General features: G+C 35.8%; 1 protein-coding gene across 11 annotated transcripts in view; it reads right to left on the bottom strand.

The window, feature by feature from the left end:
* PHC3 (polyhomeotic homolog 3) overlaps nt 1–21,145 on the bottom strand; it is a 90,118-nt gene that overhangs the window by 43,220 nt on the left and 25,753 nt on the right. For 10 of the 11 annotated variants that reach the window (XR_009261996.1, XR_009261998.1, XR_009261997.1 and 7 more), the window contains 4 exons: nt 15,474–15,720; nt 7,246–8,117; nt 6,906–6,953; nt 1,418–1,568 (listed from right to left, as the gene is read on the bottom strand). Coding sequence is in view for 8 of the 11 variants with exons in the window: in XM_058730466.1 (XP_058586449.1) it covers nt 1,418–1,568; nt 6,906–6,953; nt 7,246–8,117; nt 15,474–15,720 (1,318 nt within the window). In the remaining 3 variants the exon portion in view is untranslated. The remainder of the gene's footprint in view (nt 1–1,417; nt 1,569–6,905; nt 6,954–7,245; nt 8,118–15,473; nt 15,721–21,145) is intronic. The other variant, XM_058730468.1, reaches the window with a different exon arrangement.

Raw genomic sequence — 21,145 nt, forward strand, 5'->3', positions numbered from 1 at the left:
TATTTGAATAAATGAACGTAGCTGTGTTGTATAGAATTTTATTTATGGACGATGAAATTTCAATTCTGCATAATTTCACATGGCATGAAATATTACTCTTCTTTTGATTTTCCTCTACCACTTAGAACTTTTAAAACTATCCTCAGCTCATGGGACATGCAAAAATAGATAGCAGAAAAGATTTAAAGCATGAACTGTAGTTTGCCAGCCCTGATCTAAATTAAATATTCGTAGTTTTTAAAAATCTAACATGGGGGCACCTGGCTGGCTCAGTGGGCAGAGCATGCAGCTCTTGATTTCAGGGTCATGAGTGTGAGCCCCATGTTGGAAGCAGAGTTTACTTTAAAAATGTTCTTTTAGGGGCGCCTGGGTGGCTCAGTCGGTTAAGCGGCCGACTTCGGCTCAGGTCATGATTTCGCGGTCTGTGAGTTCGAGCCCCGCGTCGGGCTCTGTGCTGACAGCTCAGAGCCTGGAGCCTGTTTCCGATTCTGTGTTTCCCTCTCTCTGACCCTCCCCCGTTCATGCTCTGTCTCTCTCTGTCTCAAAAATAAAAATAAAAATGTTAAAAAAAAAAAAAATTTAAAAATGTTCTTTTAAAAAGAGGGAAAAAAAGAAAAGCTTTTATTAAATAGATACATAGATAAATTAATTGAAATCTAACATGGAATGTATTTTTTTAAGACCCAGACAGAGGGCTATATGAGTTTTATTTTAGTAAATGTTTTAGTTTTAGTAAATGTTTTATATAATGTTTTGTAAAATGTTTTAGGTAAAATACCTAGGATTCACAGTCATGTTAATATTGTGAGGAGGAGCATACAGAAGATTTGCTTGATTTCATGAGTAGCACTAAAGTAGTGAATAAAAATTTAAATGCTTAAGGACAATGATTTTTTTAATCCATGTCTCTAGTAAAGAATTAGTGAGGCTTAATTTAAGAACTGTCTGGGAAAGAATATTTTTAAAAACGTACTCAGCTTGGATCACAAGTAATTACAAGGAATGCCAGATAGGACTCAGAATGTTTTGTGATTTCTGGAAAACATAAGTGAAATCTTTTTATAGAACTTTGATTTACCCTAATTTTTAAGCTTAGAAATAGCTTGACCAATGAACCTGATTGGGCATATAAAACATATCTGTAAAAACTACTAAAAATTAGAAGGCCAAAGTATGTTTTTCACTTGGGTGGCTCCTCATCAATTGTTTTGTTTCTCATGGAAAAAAAAGAAACAAAAAGAAAATCTTGAATTCTATTATATTTTGCTGTAAATAATTACATAAAAAACTAGTTTAATATCATTTCCAGTGGGGGTTCTATACTCACTTTATTACACTTCATTAATTTTACTTTACTCAACTTTATTACTAACATTAACCTAGCAGAAAATTTCCCCAAATTTAGGTATTTCCTCACCTAACAAAGGATGTTCGGAAGTCATATCTTCTCTGCCCACAGTTATAGCTGCTGGAGACAGTGTGGGTGGTGGTGGCGTTCTGTCCATCCGAACACATTCATCTGACTCTTCTGGCATTTCTTCTTCACACACATCTTCTACTTGATAAACCTACAATGACAAACCACACTGCCTTAAAAGGTTTCTAAAAATATATTTACTAAGGTGTTCCTAACTTAATTGAAAAAAAAAATAAATTCTAAGTGTTTTAAATTTTAAAAAGGCAAAACAACCATGGAAGCAGAGTTGAAACTATTTTAGCTTCTATTTAACAGGTTGAAAAGAAAACTTTGAAACAACTCAAATGAGGTTTTTCATAATGCTCGAAAATATTTCACTGAAAGTAAGTTGCGAATCAGTATCTAGGCTACAAATTACTAAAGTTTCCCAAAAGGTGACAGTCAAGTCAGGACATATTCTTAATTTTGAGAATTAAAAAAAAATTTTGATCTTATACACTCAATAACTAATTGGGGGATTTGCTATTGTTTCTATTAACTTCCAACTGTCATAAATAAAAATAAATGCTAGTACTTTTCACAAGCACACTAAGTAATTCTCCAAAATGACACATAATATATCAGGGACTGCGTAAAGGACTATACCCCAGGTTCTTCTTTATTATATTTATGTGAATTAAAGATTAAATTATGAAAGATAACATCTAAGAACATACAAAAAAGGTATGCAATTACATCTTTAATTCTTTAATCTTCTGACCTACTCAAGAATCTAATAAATTTTTATAAGCTAGTATCAGGTAAACAGAAAATACATGTCCTTGAATTAATACACACCCAAACTCACCACTCCTAAGCCATCTGACACATTATTTTTAGTTCTTCAATATTGTTTCATACTTACAAAGTTTTTAATTTTTTAACTTGACCTTTGCAATCCAATGCTAAAGAGTATACTTAAGAAAACATGGACTCAATCTGAGAAGGTACTATGTAACTAAAAATAACTAATTTTTCATTAAACTTAAGGCTGTTTTCAAAGTCCACTTCTAGACTATTTTTATCATTATTTAATCATTACTTTTAATTTTTTTAATTTAATGTTTATTTTTGAGAGAGCGTGAGAGACAGAGTGTGAGTGGGGGAGGGGCAGAGAGAGGGAGAGACAGAATCTGAAGCAGGCTCCAGGCTCTAGCAGTAGCACAGGGCCCGACATGGGGCTCAAATCCACGAACTGTGAGATCATGACCTGAGCCGAAGTTGGAGGCTTAACCAACTTAAGCCGCCCAGGCGACCCGATTTAATCATTATTTTTGAAAGATGATAGGTTACAAAAAACAAAACCACAAAGCAGTTCCTTTTTCTAATATACAAAGCTTATTACTTAAATTTACAAAGGTCATAAGTTTTTAAGATTAAACTGATTAATAATTATAATAAATGTTAAAACAAAAAACCTTTCAACAACATTCACACAAAACTTGAGGTGATATCTAATACTATATGTATTTTTAATACTATCTTTTAATCAAACTATTGAAAAAGCCTGGTGATTTGAAGTATATCTTGGTCAATATAAAAGTGATCAAGATTTCTAAAACCAACATAAACCAAATGTTATAAAAGGGACTATCAAGTTTCATCTACAAAGGCATAGCTAACAGCAATACAGTTTAAAAAAAAAAATTAGGCGCGTGACCCTTGTTCAGCTCAGGTCATGATCTCATGGTTCATGAGTTCAAGCCTTGTACTATTAGTGCAGAGCCTGCTTGCTTGGGATTCTTCTCTCCCCCTCTCTCTGCCCCTCCCCTGCTCATGCTCTCTCTCAAAATAAATAAATAAACCTAAAATAAAATTAAAATTAAAAAAACCAAAAAACACCTAACTTCCAAAGCCTCTAATTTTTTTTTTTTCTGAGAGAGAGAGAGAGAGAGAGAGAGAGAGAGGGAGAGAGAGAGAGAGAGAGAGAGGGAGGGAGGGAGGGAGAGAGAGGGAGCAAACATAAGTGAGTGAGGGGCAGAGATAATCCCATATCCCATGCTGACAGCATGGAGCCTGAAGTGGGGCTCAAGCTTACCCGATGTGGGGCATGAACTCATAAATGGTGAGATCATGACCTGAGCCAAAGTCAGTTGCTTAACCAACTGACCCACCCAGGAATAAAATATCTTAAAAGAAAAAAAAAAAGAAGATCTTTTCCTTTTAAAAAATTTAAAAATCCTAAAAAAATAACTTTAATCCTCCTGTTGCTGATAATTTTATACCAAATAAGATATCCGGAACTGTGATGTGAATCAACTAAGTAGGCTACATTTTTAAAAATTATTGGGGCACCTGGGTGGCTCAGTCGGTTAAGCGGCCGACTTCGGCTCAGGTCGTGATCTCACGGTCCGTGAGTTCGAGCCCCGCGTCGGGCTCTGTGCTGACAGCTCAGAGCCTGGAGCCTGTTTCCGATTCTGTGTCTCCCTCTCTCTGCCCCTCCCCTGTTCATGCTCTGTCTCCCTCTGTCTCTAAATAAATGTTAAAAAAAATTAAAAAAAAAAATTATTTGCCCCCACCCCTGCATCTGGAAACCTGTTTCACCAAGGGAGATTCCTTGCCTGTCTGGATCCTCAGAAGTGAAAGCAGTCATTCATTATTGTACAGTACAATAATGAGAGCTGCTAGTATCTGTTCACATGCCAATTTTTTTTAAATGATGATAATGTCCAACACAGATAAAGTCATCCAAAAGGAATGTCCTAGGGGTTAAAGGGAAGAAAAAAAATCTTCTAACGAGGGGCATCTGTCATAGTGATTACCTTAATTTGACAGTGGCAGGTATGTTGATCAGAGGTTATTAGAAAAGTATGGTTTTATCAACCAGTTAAGGTACACCTGTGCAGCATTCCTTTATTAGATATTTCCTTAAAATGTTTAAATTCTCTCTTTAATATTCATGCTGCCACAAAGTCTAATCATGCAAAGAACTCTGATTTTTTAAAAATAATGAACAAGTTTGAAAGGATAAAAAGAGTCACTAATAGCATATTCTGAAATAATCTATGAAAGAATATTATAAAATAATTTTCATTCTTTATAGGTAATTCTAACTAAACATATTTTCTTCCAAATCTGCTATGTAAAGGCAAAATAAGTTAATAAAAAAAAGTAGGAAATCTATCTATCACAGACATCTGGCACCATTAAACATAAAAAATCTAAGTGCAACAACTAAAATATTGAATAAGACAAAGAAGTTGATGTTTTACTCACAAGATTAGGAAACTCCACAACACAATTTCTGTTTAGCCCATAACTAAAACTATTCTAAAACTAGCAATGACTGCCAAACTTACCTCAATAAAGTACCTTAGTCCTATCTGTCTACTTTTCCTAAATAAACTGTGGGACATTTATTGGTTCTAAATTATCTACTGTCACACATCATACCCATATATCAATGAAAAATTTTAGTTTCATAAATGTATCTTTTATAATATATATTTTTAAGAACTACACTGATGGGGGCACCTGGGTGGCTCAGTTGGTTGAACGTCTGACTCTTGATTTCAGCTCAGGTCATGATCCCAGAGTCATGGGATTGAGTCCGACATCGGGCTCTGCACTGGGTGTGGAGCCTGCTTGGGATTCTCTCTTTCCCCCTGTCTCTCTCCCCCACACTCTCTCTAAAATAAAAAAAAAAAAACAAAAAACAAAAAAACGCTGATTTAACTTCGATATTCATACTTATCTTTCAAAATGTTACATCTCTTAAATAAATATATATTCCTATCTTTAAATATCTGAAACAACCAGGAAACTGAAGAAATGTGTAATTCACAAAGAAATGTGATTTGATAAAAAAAAAAAATCAGATTTGATCAAAGGTAATAGAAGAAAAACATAGTTTAATAAATTTATCTTTGAGAAAGATAAAAAATAAGATAACACAGAAACATCTACAGTATGTATGACCACACCAGTGATAGCAGAAAAATGTACTATTTTCATGGGGGGAAAAACCCAAAAAAACTCCAAAATAAGATAACGTACATTTTTTAATTATTATTTTTATATTCATTAAAATAAAATTATTTTTTAAATTTATTTTAATGTTTATTTTTATTTTTGAGAGACACAGAGAGAGAGAGAGAGGGAGAGAAAGAGAGCGCACAAGTAGGGGAGGGCAGAGAGAGAGAGGGAGGCACAGGATCCAAAGCAGGCTCCTGGCTCTGAGCTGTCAGCACAGAGCCTGATGTGGGGCTCGAACTCACAAACCATGAGATCATGACCTGAGCTGAAGTCGAATGCTCAACCAACTGAGCCACCCAGGTGCCCCGATATTTCTATCCCAAAGTTTCTCCTAACAAAGATAACTAGAAAAATAGTAGGCACAGAAAGAAATTTTACTTTTTACTTGTAATTACTGTACACTTTGAAGCCTGTGTTTTTATGTTACAATATCCACTATAAATTCTTCAGAAATCTAACAGATATGGAGACACGATAACTGAATGACAAACTTATTTCTAGATGTCCATTGCTGTTTGTCAAGTTGTTGTTATTATTTTTTTTTTAGTACTCTCTACATTCAACATAGGGCTTGAACCCACGACCCCCAAGATTAAGAACTACACGTTCTTCTAAGCCAGTGACACAGACACTCCTCTGTCAAACTGTTTTTCATAAAAGTAAATCAAAGTGGAATTCAATCTCTCTATGCATATAAACATCAATGAGGATGACAAGAATAAAGAATCTATAAATTTGCATCCTGTGAACCAAAATGTTTCCCACTGAAGAACAGACTTTGAAACTCCTTTCCTTTCTGAATTAGTGGTTTAAAACCGCTTCAGTGAGGTTTAATACAAAACCTCCTTTGGGAAGACTGTCTTCCTCAGTTATAAACTAATTATGGATTTGATCATTCTGCCTAGACATTTAACAATCTTATTTCAACTTTTATTGTAAATCATTTTATAAATTTAAAGTCTTTTAGAGAATGTTTAAAAAAAATTCTCCAGGATAATTTTCTAGGCAACAAGTACCTTTGCTAAAGGTTTATTCTAAAAATTTCACCACGATCTATCTCAATTATTCAAAACTTTTACTCCTCCCAGTGGATTTTTTCATCTTCAGATTCAATTCATCCACTCAGTTTTTTTAGCTTTTTAAATGAGAAATCTTAAGTACATATTTTCCCTTCATAGAAATTTAAAAATCACAAGTTTAGTAATTCTAAAAGATGGTCTACAGTTAATGTTTTTTGCAAACTTGGATTCTTTCCTAGAATAGATTTATTTATTTTATTTTATTTTTTTACAAAACTTAATTACAAAATGTAATTGTACCCAAAAATTACATCATACAAGCATACCTCCACCTTGAAACCAAAGCCCCTAAAGGCCCAGGACTTCAGAATGCACACAACCAAAAAGGTCAGGTAGATAAACCATACGTTTAAGAACATACAAGCCAACAGAAGGGATCTATGAAGGATAATCACCTTAAGAGAAAAAACTTTGTGCAGATGACACTGGTTCAAATGCATTCCCTTGGGGAAAAAAAATCAACTCTGTAAAGATAGCAGATGGATTTGTTTAAATAGTAATAAAATTAACGAGGGACTTTAATAACCATCACAAATTATCAAGCATGCAACCATACTACAACAAATGGCATTTTTTTTTTTTTGCCCATATAGCATGTTTGTCAGACACTGACAGATGGAAATTTCAAGCTTTTTAAATTCATAGGCATTTAGATCTAGCAATATAACATAATGTGGGAAAAAAAGTTTTTACTCTCAGTTCAGCAAGAAAGTCAAAGAGCTTCCAAGGGCTTACCACTGGTGGATCAACAGGTGCTGGTGGTTGTACTTGTAGGTTTACCGCAACAGTCTGTGGAGGAGGAAGAGTCTGAAATGGCAACTGGACCAAAGCTTCTGCAGCTGGAAGCTCCTCTTCTGACACCAAAGCATTCTGCACCAAAACCTGGCCCTGGGATAGAATTTCAGGCTGCACTTGTAAAGACTGCATAGACTGCAAGGGCAGTGGTGGAATCTGAGCTGGAGGAGATGTCGACATCTGTGGAGGGGTTGCAATTGGGATTGGAGAGGACTGCAGGGTTGAATATGGCTGGTGTGATGTTGGAGACACAATCTGCTGACCTGGGGACACCAAAGCGGACTGCTGAACTGGGCCAATGTGTACGACAGGGGAAGCTGGAAGTGGAAGATGGGATGGAAGATTCAGCTGTGCTGTAGGTTGCACCTGATTAGCAGTGGACTGCTGCAGGTTTGACCCTGGCTGGAGAGCTGATGACACAAGAGGGTGTGGCTGAATAAGTGCTTGTGGATGAATAATTATAGTAGGAGACTGACTTGGTGAATGAGGCGGTGGAGGAGACACCACTACAGACTGCTGTGCTGACTGTGACTGGCTAGGAGACATTGTTAAAGAAGGGGGATGGCTCTGAATTGGTGAACAATGCTGTGACTGGGCATTAGTAGGTGCTGGAGGAAGGCCATGGTTTTGGAGTGGCATACAGTGCTGGGATGGGGGTGGGTCTTGAGTTGGATTCTGAAGTGTGATTGGCTGAATTTGCTGTTGCTGCTGTTGCAATATCAGCTGATGATGGGAAACCTTGGGAGGTGGTGAATGAAGAGGAATCTGCTGATGTTTTATTAGAGGATGAGGCTGAATTGGAGGATATGAAGCTGTGAGAGAAAAAAATGACAATTAGTATTTTTTCCAGAAATATCATAAACATTTTTAAATAAATCTAAAGGAGGCAAGTTTTCACATCAGAATGTCATAATCTCCAGAAATCTTTTATAAGACTTTCAGACAAGAGTGATTTGAAAATATAATAACAACTTTTCCTCAGAAAACTATAAAGACTTCAAAAAATAATCTTACTGTGATAAGGTCAAAAGAAAAACTGCCTAAAGCAATTGATTCATACATCTGAAATATACACATGATTTATTCTTATTAAATTTTATAAGTCATCAGAATATCTGCAGTAACTTAACAAAGTTTATCCATCTGAATTCCTTTTTGGGGAGAAGAGAAGAAGTACCACGAACAAATGTAATATGTATATAAGTAACTTCAAAGTCATAAATATGCAATATCAAAATTCATAAATGTCTCATCTTTTCTAATCTATGTCTAAATACTCTTCCAACTAATAGTCAATGTAATTATTTATAAAGCTTCCCAAATAACTTTCCAAATTTGAGCCAGGATAAAAAGTTGGTATTATTTGACTCAGAAAATGTTTTGTATAAAAAGTAAATTCAGCTAAGCAAAACACGTGTCAATTCTGTACCACTGTTCAATAATCACTGTAACTAAGAAATAAAATCTCAGAGGCCATTCCAAATCTAGGAGAGCATTAGTTTTGCTTGCAGAGAGAATCCATGCTGTCTAAATAAATGATCTTGTTTAACTTCTCTCCCCACCCACCAAAAATAAAAAACCCAACAAAACCTACAGTGATCTATCACTGATACTATCAGTTTTCTCCACACAGGAGTCACTCACAAACAGGGATAATATATGTAAGAATTAGCAAAATCAAGTAGTAAATATTTGTCCCATCATTATGCTTCTTCTGCATACTAGTGTGTATGTTTACACAGAGGGGGATGCTGGGGAAATCCTGTTTACTTAAAAATGGACACTAGTTTCACTAGAAGATAAACTGAAAAGATTGCTTAATATCATATAAAAGCTATATACACTTAAAATAGGTCTAAAGACTCTGCAACATTTTCTTTAAATCTCAGAATGTTAAGATAAACCTTGCATCTATTTTTGTACTTAACCACATTTGTGGCAAAAAGCCTTATGAAACCTTGTAACCACTTTAACATTCTTGCATTTGGTTGGTTATCATTTAAAATTTGGAGATCCTTTAAGGAAATTAACATCTGATTAACATCTCAAAAGAGAGGGTTCAACAAATATCCACAAATTGTATTAAGAAAAATGGAGATTAGGTCTAAAATTTCATTTAACAAAATAATTCTCACATAACTAGATTAGCACTTCAAATTAAGACTGAAAATTTTACACTAGTACTTTATAAATGTGTTGATAAAGATTATATTATAGAACATTCAATAAAATCGTGAAATTCTTTTTTTTAAGCTTTTTTTTTTTTTAATATTTATTTATTTATTTTGAGAGACAGATATGGAAGGCTCATGTGCACGGGGAAGGGGCAGAGAGTCCTCAGCAGGCCTGATGCAGGGCTTGAGCTCCCAAATGGTGAGATCATAACTTGAGCCAAAATCAAGATTCAGATGCTTAACTGACTGAGTCACCCAGGTGCCCCCAAATCTTGGAATTCTAGAGAGTGCCTTTTCTCCAAAGGGCTCAAGATACTATTTTTTCCTCTTTTAAATATAGGGAAATAGAGTTTCTTCCAGGATAACAGCAAAAGCCCATTTTAATTCAACTTTTTAAGTTGTAATTAAAATTTACCACTCAAATTTTAAGTTTCTTTTTAAGTTTATTTATTTGAGAGAGAAAGAGAGCATGAGTGGGGAAGGGGAAGAGAGAGAGGGAGAGAGAGAGAATCCCAAGCAGGTTCTGTACGGTCAGCACAGAGCCCGATGCCGGGCTTGAACTCACAAACCGTGAGATGATTACCTGAGCCAAAGTGAAGAGCTGGATGCTTAACCAACTGAGCCACCCAGGAGCCCCAAAATTTACCATATGATTGAACTACAATGTACATCATATTTATGGGAATAAAAATTCCTTCTCAGCTCTAGCAAATAAGCAATCTTTTTTTATATTCTAGAGCTGATAATTCAATACTCTCTCACCTGAACTAAATTTTTGATGAGACATCAAAGTGAGTCTATATATTTTATATTAGTCCATAAGTCCAACTGATAAGCATATACATTACAGAATAATTAAGAGAATATCTGAAGCAATACTTCTTTTTACAAGAAAAGCCCTAGTGTTCTGGAGAATATCATGTTTGTTAACTTCTCTGATTTTAATAAATATTATTGTTAAGATGGGCTTATATTTGGAGAGTTGATTATCATACTCTCTCACATACGTAGAATTCTTTATACAATTACTTACAATTAAGTATATTATTAATTACACGTTATTTTTTTTAATGTTTATTTAATTTTTTGAGAGAGAGAGACAGAGTGTGAGCAGGGAGGGGCAGAGAGAGAAGACGACACAGAATCTGAAGCAGACTCCAGGCTCTGAGCTATCATATCAGCACAGAGTCCGATGCGGGGCTCAAACTCATGAACTGTGAGATCATGACCTGAGCTGAAGTCGGATGCTTAACCGACTGAGCCACCCAGGCACCCCAACAATTACACGTTATTGTAAATTATTAAACATATTATTTTATTAAATAGTTATAGCAACCCCATGAGGCAAACAGGGTACTATGATAATCCAATATATTACAGATGAAGAAACTGGGCAGTTAAGTGCACTACCTGAAATCAGCTGGCTATTAAGGGGCAGCACTGGGTCTAAAAGAACCCATAGCCCTAGCTGAGTTTGGGTTCCTCTTATGGACTGAATGTTTTTGTCCCCAAAAATGCATATGTTGAGACCCTAACCCCTAATGTGACTGTATTTGGTAATGGGGCCTCTAAGGAAGTAATTAAAGTTGAATGAGGTCAGAAGGGTGGAATCTTTACAAGAATATACATCAACATCAGAAAGCTCAATATCCTCTCTCCTGGCACTCAGATGAAAGGCCATGTGAGGACACAGCAAGAAGGCAGTCATCTGCAAGCCAGGAGGAGAGCTCTCACCAAAATCCAAACACTGCCAGACCTTGACCTTGGGTTTTCCAGCCTCCAGAACTGTAAGAAAATAATTTTCTGTTGTTTAAGCCACCTAGACTATGGTATCCTTTATGGCAGCCTGAACAGACTAGCATAGGCTTTTCACTACATATTAAATCCATGTCTACAGAAAGTGGTATATATTTTTTCCAACTAAACTGATTTTGTTTAGAAAATTTTGTTTGGAACTGAAAGCTCTAAACTAAAAGCTCTAAAAACTGCTATAAAGACTTGAACTCGAATACAGTTCATGATAATATTCAGATATGTGGTTGTTGTTCACCTTTATTTTATATATTAAAAATACATTAACTATGAAGTGAGAACTACACATTCAAAAAGAAATGATGAGGGGTGCCTGGGTGGCTCAGTCAGTTAAGCGTCTCACTAGATTTCGACTCAGGTCATGATCTCACGGTTTGTGAGTTTGAGCCCCATATCCAGCTCTGTGCTGACAGTACAGAGTCTGCTTGGGATTTTCTCTATCCCTCTCTGTCTCTGCCCTCCCCTACTCACTCTCTGTCTCTCTCTCAAAAATAAACTTAATTTTTTTTTTTAATTTAAAAAAATGACAGAAAAAATCAAATTATTTTAGCACCCTAGAAATAAATATAAAGAAATAATAACCATGTCCATTATAATAATTATTAGTCTATACTGCATTAGGACACCAGTAGATTTTTCTCATATTTGAAAGCAACTTATAGGAATAAGCATTTTTCTAAGGAAAAAGACAAATTACCAATTCAAGAATCTCAAAAAAGAAAAAAATCTTCATTTCAGACTAACTTCCCACCAACAAGTGCAGAAAAACTAAGAGTGGAAAAATACAGTTGTTTCCTAGACAGGAGATATAAATTACTTTGCATAACTGCAGTGTAAGGCTTGAATGAATTTATAAGTTTGGTAGCTGCAAAGGTTTTTGTGGCTGAGGGTGTTTCATTGGTTTTGTTTCTAATCAACAACACCATGGGAAACTGGAGTTTGGTTAGTACACGTTAAGAGATCTAAATTTGGAATTGAATTGTCCTGAGACTGATGGTTTTAGCCTACCTGTCTCCTCCATACACACATAAAATACTGGCTATCAGAGGAAGGCAACTATAGGGATACTGTCACACTATCAATGAAAAAAAAGGGGAAGAGTAATTGTCAACTTAGAACCAGGTATTGGGACTCTTGATTTCAGCTCAGGTAATGATCTCAGGGGTTTGTGAGTTCAAGTCCCACATCAGGCTCCACAATGACAGTGCAGAGCCTGCTTGGCATTCATTCTCTCTCTCTCTCTCTCTCTCTGCCCCTCCCTCCCCTCTCAAAATAAATAAACTTAAAAAAAAAAAAAAAAAAAAAAAAAAAAAGAACCAGGTATTGGGAGTTCAGTAGGACTGAAAATCTAAAAGTAGATCTCCTTGCTTGAACTCACCCTGAAAGAGGTCCTAGCTTTCTTTGAAGGTAGCATTCTCTTTGGTAGTAAACTAACCCACCCTTCATTATAATCTATCATAACTGTAAGAGTCACTAAAAACTGTCCCCTAAGCAGTCATTTCAAGTGCAGTGGGTCACTGCTTGTCCACACTGACTCCTCTATTAACACTGTCCAGAGGCTGGTTTGAGGCTGAAAATACTCTGGACAGTACAATACAAAAATCCTGTTATCAAGCCATACAGAAAATAGTACCTAAGCACACATATGTTTATAAAAAAGAATTCACACCACACTACACTATGAATGGATTTATTAATTTATACATTATAACAAAGCCTGTACTTAATTTCCAAAATTCAAATGGAAAAAAAATCAACTATTAATCCAACAAATATTTACTGTCCATCTATTGTAGAAAGTGTTTATAAGGTACAATTTATCGCTGTCAAGATTAAGGGATGAAAAGGTGAATCTGAAAAAGGATTAAAGGAGTTAATAATTGTAAAGTACTTGACATGTAAGTGCTCAATATTATTATCTTACTCTCAAAGAGCTTACTATCTAGGGAAAAGCTAAGTATATAAATAACTATAAAAGAAAAAGGACCATGAAGAAGCATAAAAATGCTATACAAGTTCAAAGTGATGAGAGATTTCTAACTAGGGGAATCAAACAATTACAAGACACTGAGGTTGGGTGCTGAGGATGCTGGCAATATTAACACAGAAGAAAGATGTAAGAGAAATAGGTTTAGGTGAAGAAAAAGGAGACTTCAGTAATATAAAATTAATCTTTAAAAAGTAATGCAGAGTTTTAAAAAGAAAGACGCTTACTTGATGAAGTTGATCAAAGGAGGGGTTTTTTAAGTTTATTTACTTATTTTGAGAAGGACATTTATTAGAAGTAACTTTTTTTTTTAATTTATTTATTTTGAAAGAGAGAGAGAGAGTAGGCATGAGCACACAGGGGGAGGGGCAGAGAGAGAGAGTGAAAGAGAATCCCAAGTGGATCCTGAGCTGTCAGCACAGAGCCTGCAAGGGGCTTGAACCCATAAACCATGAGATCATGAACTGAGCCAAAACCGAAAGTCAGACACTCAACTGACTGAGCCACCCAGGTACCCCAGGAGGATTTTTAATGAAACATATGTGATGTCTAGCCCAGTGAATGACACACACACACATACTTTCAATAAACAATAGTTGAAATAGCTACTGAAATAACATATGCAGATATATATAGGAGAAATCTAAGTATGCATGAGAAGCAAAGGAAAGGATCCAGCATGAGGGAAACAAAAGATGCTGTAACAACTACAAGAAAAAGTCAGGTGCTGGTAAAAAAAAAAAAAAAAAGAAAAAAAGAAAAAAAAGATGCAAATCAATGACACAATCAGTGTTAACTTTAAAGTAGAAAGCAGATAGCTCCTTTTCTTATTATAAGTGAACAAAGCTCAACACTGAGAAATTCTGAGATGAATAGAAGAGATGGTAAGGAAACTCATGCTGGATGGCCCCAACATTTTCAGCATGAGAACCGTGAAACAGTTATCTGTGGACAGCAGAAGGTTTCAAAGGTTGATGAGAATGAAAATGACTTAACTGACTGCCTGACATCTTCCTCTCAGAAATGAAATAAAAGACGGAAAAAAAGCAACACGGTAAGGGAAATAATTACACAAAATCCTTAGTTTTGGAAAGTGGTAAACTCCACTCACTAATGACAACTTTAAACAAAAAATATGTGTGCTTTTTTTTAGAGGTTTTAATTTTGTTCCACTAAAGCATATTAAATAAACTATAGGCAAATCTTTTTTTTTTTTTCTTCAAAGCTAGAAGGTTTTATAATAACAAGCACTGACAGGATGTGGAGAAAAAGGAACCCTCTTGCACTGTTGACAGCAATGCAAACTGGTGCAGCCACTGTGGAAAACACGATGGAGGTTCCTCAAAAAATTAAAAATAGAACTATCCTACAATCCAGTAATTACACTAATGAGTATTTACCCAAAGAATATGAAAACACTAATTCAAAAGGATACATGCACCCCTGTTTTTGCAGCATTATTTACAATAGCCAAATTATGGACGCAGCCCAAGTGTCCATCCATAGACGAATGGATAAAGATGTGTAGATATATACAATGGAATATTACTCAGCCATCAAAAAGAATTAAATCTTGCCATTTGCAACAACATACATAGGGCTAGAGAATTTAATGTTAAGTGAAACAAGAGAAAGACAACTACCATATGAATTCTTCACATGTAGAGTTTAAGAAACAAATGAACAAGGAAAAAAAACCAAAAAAACAGATTCTTAACTACAGTGAACAAACAAAGGGTTTACCAGAGGGGAGTGGATTGGGGGATGAGTGAAATAGGTGATGGAGATTAAGAGTACGCTTATCTTGATAAACAGTGATAAAGAGAATTGTCGAATCACTACACTGTACACCTGAAACTAATATAACACTATACATTAACCATAGAAGAGTTAAAAAAATTTTTTTAATCAAATAAATAAAAAATAAAAGCTATTGGTTTTACTAGTATAATGGGAGACCAGCACACAATGAAGATGTTAATCAAATGTTAACTGACCAAAAAAGTTTATTTTATTATTGTAATTTGTTTTAGCTGTTGGGCTCTTTTGGTTTCCCTTTTTTCAAGCTACAATACTGACTTTTTGTAAACTCATGAAATTCACATTTTAAAATGTTTTAAAAGCATTGTTCTTGTTCAAGTAATAGACATCTTTTGTATGAATAATGCAACTATTTTCAACAAGTTTTATCCTACCTGGTGCTATTAACTGGTGAATACTTGATGTCCGAGTGACAGCTGTGCTTCGTGATTCCAGACTTGGACTTTCTCCTTTCTTATTACTTTCTGGAGAAGGATCTCGTTGGCTGATTTTAGAACTGGTCACTGTTGTTTTGTTATGACAAATTGTCAATGACTGAGTTTGACTAGTGCTTTTTGGCGGACCATTCTGTGAGCTAGATAATACACCCAACTTCTGGCTGCGTAATGTTAAATTCTGAACCTAAGAACCACACAACAAAAAATAAGGATGAAACAGATGGTATTAATTGAGATGTGATAATCATTACCATTATAACAATGACAACAAGTTTTCATTACGCTTTTCATACATAAAGTTCCACTTTAAACAACTGATTAATCCTAAAGGAAAGGGGAGTTAGGACTCTAAGTAATCATACCTTAAATTAAGGAAAAAAATTTTTAGAAGACATTAAGGGAATCATTAAGAACAACATGAAAACAGTATGTATATAACAAACGAACTATGAATATGAGGAAATTACTATGCAACATACTGCACTTTGAAGTTACCAGCTCAGAGACAGCCAAAGGGAGGGGAGAGAAGGGTATTCCAGATACGGGAGAAAACCTGAGCAAAGGTGCAGGGCAGAAGAGCCCAGGGTGCATAAGGGAAGAAGGAGCAATTCCTTCAACTCCACTTTGACTTCCAGGCCAAGATTGTAAAACACTGAAGGTTACAAGGGCCTCATGTTACATGGGCCTCACTGTTACTACACATACAGTTAGGAGAGTGCACAAAAGATACTGTCATCCTCATACAGATCAGAAAGAGGTACCAAAAGGAAAAAAAAAACCCATTCTATCGAGATTATATGGAAACAACTCATCTTGTTTTTTTGTTTTTTGGGGTTTGGGGGGAGGGGGGCACTCATCTTGTAAATAAGAAAACTAATTCATCAAATCACCTACCCCATTGTGATAAATTATGAAAATCATTTCCCATTAACTCCTTTTTAAAATCCTGTTGTTATTGGGGCGCCTGGGTGGCGCAGTCGGTTAAGCGTCCGACTTCAGCCAGGTCACGATCTTGCGGTCCGTGAGTTCGAGCCCCGCGTCAGGCTCTGGGCTGATGGCTCGGAGCCTGGAGCCTGTTTCCGATTCTGTGTCTCCCTCTCTCTCTGCCCCTCCCCCGTTCATGCTCTGTCTCTCTCTGTCCCAAAAATAAATAAAAAATGTTGGAAAAAATAAAAATAAAAATAAAATAAAATCCTGTTGTTATGTAATACTAACTTGTCTCTGAGAACTAGATCTTGTGAACTGACAAGACTGTGCACAGACTTGAAATGGCTTACGGTCAAGGCTCCTGTCTACACCCAGGGTTACTCTACACATACTGCCAGTCTGGATGGTAGCAAGGATCATCCCAATGACTCTCACCTGAGGTTTATAACATTTCCAAAGAGCAAGGCAGAAAATGCCTCTCCAAGAGCTGCCTAACCTTTCACCTATCTGGAACGAATGCATTAAATACATTTATGCTAGCACACGGCATGAGTAGGAAATTAAAGTAAAAGATTCTAAAGTGACAAAGCAAGTGAGATACTGCTGCTTTATGAACACTCCTCAGTTTCATGTGTGGTCTGTCTCTAGAACTGTATCATTAACTGATACTCACAGGCGATCCATTCTCTTCACAAGTGCCAAATGCAGTGTTCAGCCAACAACAGACACTAAATAAATGTTTACTTCAGAGCAGTTGAAGCTTAAATCATTCTATTCTGAGCTACTGAAAAAAATTTCTATGAGACTACATAGAGCATCTTCTCTGATTTTTGTCAAATACTCCATAGCAATGTAAGTGGACTAACAACTGCTGCATTACGAAAATTTAATGCAAAAATAAAATGTGCTAAAATCCAGGTTTCTAAGCTTGCCACTGAAAGCCCTCCACAGTCTAGGTCCAAACCACTTCAAGCTCATCTTCCACTACTCCAATCCACAATATTCATTCTAGCCAAACTGTTCTGCTCACCCTTCTCCAAACACATCTTGTACTTCCTTGATGTACTCGTTCATGTACTTGAGCCCTTGACTCAAGTTTCTCTTGCCTAAAATGCCAAATACGTCCTCAAAGCTGTCTCCTGAAGTCCAATCCATTCTTCAAGGCCCAGTAAAAATCACACTGACTCTCCCAAAGAAACCTCTACAAAGTCCCTAGTTAGAAATAACGTCTCCTCTGTCTAGAATGCATTTCCCATTGAAATTGGATCACATTGGCCTACAGCACTGACAAATATCTAGCTTATTTTAGAATTACTAATGTCTCTGTCAATGAAATACTGAGACTCTGGCTGGCAGGCTCTCATCTCTGACATGCATTTTTATACTCCCCACAGCTGAGTGCTACAGACATAACAGAAACTCCACAAGTCTGAGATATTCTCCTATTTCTGATTTTAAAATATATGTTAACTGGCTTTTATTTATTTTTTTGGTAAGTATTTAGTTCTATTTATGTTTTTTTTTTTTTAGCAAACATTAAAATCTGTTCATATTTAACCAAAAAAAACTCAACAAATATCTAGTAGAGGCACATTAAAATCTTTCAGGAAGCAAGGAGAAAGAGCCTAAAATTTAACATCTGCCATAATTGATCTATAAGGTGAACCACATCACAATAATAACCAAAGGTTGAATTATAATCTAGAAAACTTGAAAGTTTTCTTTCAAATGAAAAGCATATTCACAGTAAATGAGGATTTCACACAATGAACGCTAAACCTGTAGCAGTCCATTTCTGTAGAATCATACACCTTTTCTTCCAATTTTACTTTCTGGAATTCTGAAAGAAAATATATGTGTGCCCTTATTATATATTTTATAAACTATATATTATTTATATGAAGAGATAAATTTTAGAATATGGTTGTAATAGCCATGGTCATCTCGGTTTATATGTTTACAATAAATTTCAAATATGTTAACTATACTCAAAGTATGTTACTGAGTTAATTTAGCTGTTAACAGAAAGATCGACATGTTCAGATTTCCTTGACAGAGCTTCCCTCTTGAGAAGAACCCAACCTTTCTAGATACAGAATAGTAAGGCACTCTAATGTCCAATTTGCTTTCATCGGAACTTTTCCTATGATCAAATTATGGAAACGTTCTGACTTTTAAAAATGTCTAGGTTTCACATGACTTATTTCTGCTAATTTCACACATTACATTTTTACAGTGGATTCCTCAAATACTCTCACATCAATTATTTAATTTGTTTCTAACAAATAGCGCGTGAATTACTATAGCATCCCTTCTTTGCAGATGAGGAAACTAAGATTTAATGTCAGACTGCTAACAGTGGAGTTGAGTTTCTAGTTTTTATTTTAAGCTTATTTATTTATTTTGAGAGAGAGAGTGATGAGACCACACCAGGGGGAGGGACAGAGAGAGAGAGTAGACAGTCTCTGCACTGTCAGCACTGAACCCTATGCAGGGCTCAAACTCAGCAACAGTGAGATCATGACTTAAGCGGAAGTCAGAAGCTTAACCAACAGAGCCACCCAGGCGCTCCTGAGCTTCTAGCTCTTAAACCCAAAGGGCTGTTTTCTTCTCAATTCTAAAAGCATTCCCCCGATAACATTGGTAAGATTTGTTGCTTTTAGTCCTGTATCTTTCTGAAAATTATATTTTTTTACTTATTTTTATTTTCTTGGTCATGGTAGGGAAAACGGATGGAGCATTTAAAATAGTAAATGGGGGGCGGGGGGGCGGCCCTGGATGGCTTAGTCGGTTGAGTGTCCGACTCTTGATTTCAGCTCAGGTCATAATTTCAGTTTGTGACTTGGAGCTCCACACTGGGTTCTGCATGGACAGCATGGAGCCTGCTTGGGATGTTCTCTCTTCCTTTCTCCACCCTTCCCCACTTTCATGCATGTGCACTCTCTCTCTCAAAAATAAACATTAAAAATTTTTTTAAATAAGTAATAGTAATCAAAGGTAAGATATTCCAAATTTCTTATTTTTGGATAGTATGCTACAAATAAAATTTTAATACAAAGAAAAAATTAACTGTTATACCAACTTCTGTAAAAGAGTATTAAAATAAAATGTCAACTTTGGTATTTCTCAATTATAAATTCATTGTTTAAAAATTTTCAAATATGGGGCTCCTGGGTGGCTCAACTGGTAAGCATCCGACTTCGGCTTAGGTCATGATCTCACAGTTCATGGGTTCAGGCCCTGCGTCTTGCTCTGTGCTGACAGCTCAGAGCCTGAAGCCTGCTTTGGATTCTGTGTCTGCCTCTCCCTCAGCCCCTCCCCAGCTCGTGCTCAGTCTCTCAAAAATAAATAAATGTTTAAAAAAAATTTTTAATATAATAAAATTTTCAAATATAAGTTTAAAAATTAACAAAGTGGAACACAAATATTTCAAAACAGCCCTGAATTTGAGGAAAGAATATTCAAAGTATTAGCATCCCCTACCACTGCCAGTTTGATTCACTGCCATTTCAAAACCACAATAAAGAAAAAACATTTGTAGATAAGTTCCTAAAGGTCAATCCATTCCTTTAGTTTCTCAAAGTCTATCCTTGAATTAAGTCAGATCATCACAGAGCCAAATACCTGTATCACATTGACCTGAATCCCAAAGAGTCACTTTTATAAATTATTTTGACTATGTTCACATTTAAAGATACTACTAAAGACACTGTAAGATGTTTTCTCCATGAGAACCCACAACACAACTCTAGAGCACTCTAGAGAGCATGTAGTTGTTTCCTTAACAACTGGTTTATTCTACCTTGGAAACTATGAATCATTTAAATGGTTGTCTTTCTCTCTTCACTATTAGCTACTTAAAACCTAAGAACCAAATTCATGACTCATCTTTAGATACTGTATAACAAAAATGGTGATTAGTGGCATGTGATAGGTGCCAAGCACTATGCTAAGTACTTTATGAGTACTGTCTCATTATTCCTTATAACAACTCTGAGCTATTTTAGTTTACAGTGAAGAAATTGAGGCTCAGGGCACCTGGCTGCCTCAGTCTGTAGAGTGTGTAACTATTTTTTTTAAGGTATGTTGTATCTATGCATGTATGTATTTAGAAAGTGAGAGAGCACAAGTTGGGGAGGGGCAGAGAGACAGAGAATCCCAAGCAGGCTCTGCAATGATAGTGTAGAGCCCGACACAGGACTCAAACCCACGAACCATGAGATCATGACCTGAGATGAGGTTGGATGCTTAACCAACTGAGCCACCCAGGTGCCCTGGGTGTGCCAACTCTTGATCTCAGGGTTGAGAGTTCAAGCGCCACACTGAGTGGAGAGCTTACTTAAAAAAATAAAATAAAAAAAAAGTGAGGCTCAGCCCAGGTAATAGTAACAAAAACATCTAATGAGTGCTACGTATCAGATATTGTTCTATTTTTCAACTATTAACATATCTAATCCTCACTACAAAACTTTGAAGTAAGCATTTTATAAATATTTATTTTATACTGTTGAAACTGAGGCAAGAGATCAATGATATACAATGAGAAAGTGGTAGAGCATGTATTCCAATCGGGAGAGTCTGGCTCCAGAGACCAAACTTATAACACTACGCTACACTATGACCTCGTCCAAAATCAATCAACTGTTAAGTGACAAAGCTGGTAGTTGGTGCTGAAGTCAGAA

The sequence above is a fragment of the Neofelis nebulosa genome, chromosome 5 (genome assembly GCF_028018385.1).
Source record: "Neofelis nebulosa isolate mNeoNeb1 chromosome 5, mNeoNeb1.pri, whole genome shotgun sequence".
Classification (NCBI taxonomy): Eukaryota; Metazoa; Chordata; class Mammalia; order Carnivora; family Felidae; genus Neofelis; species Neofelis nebulosa.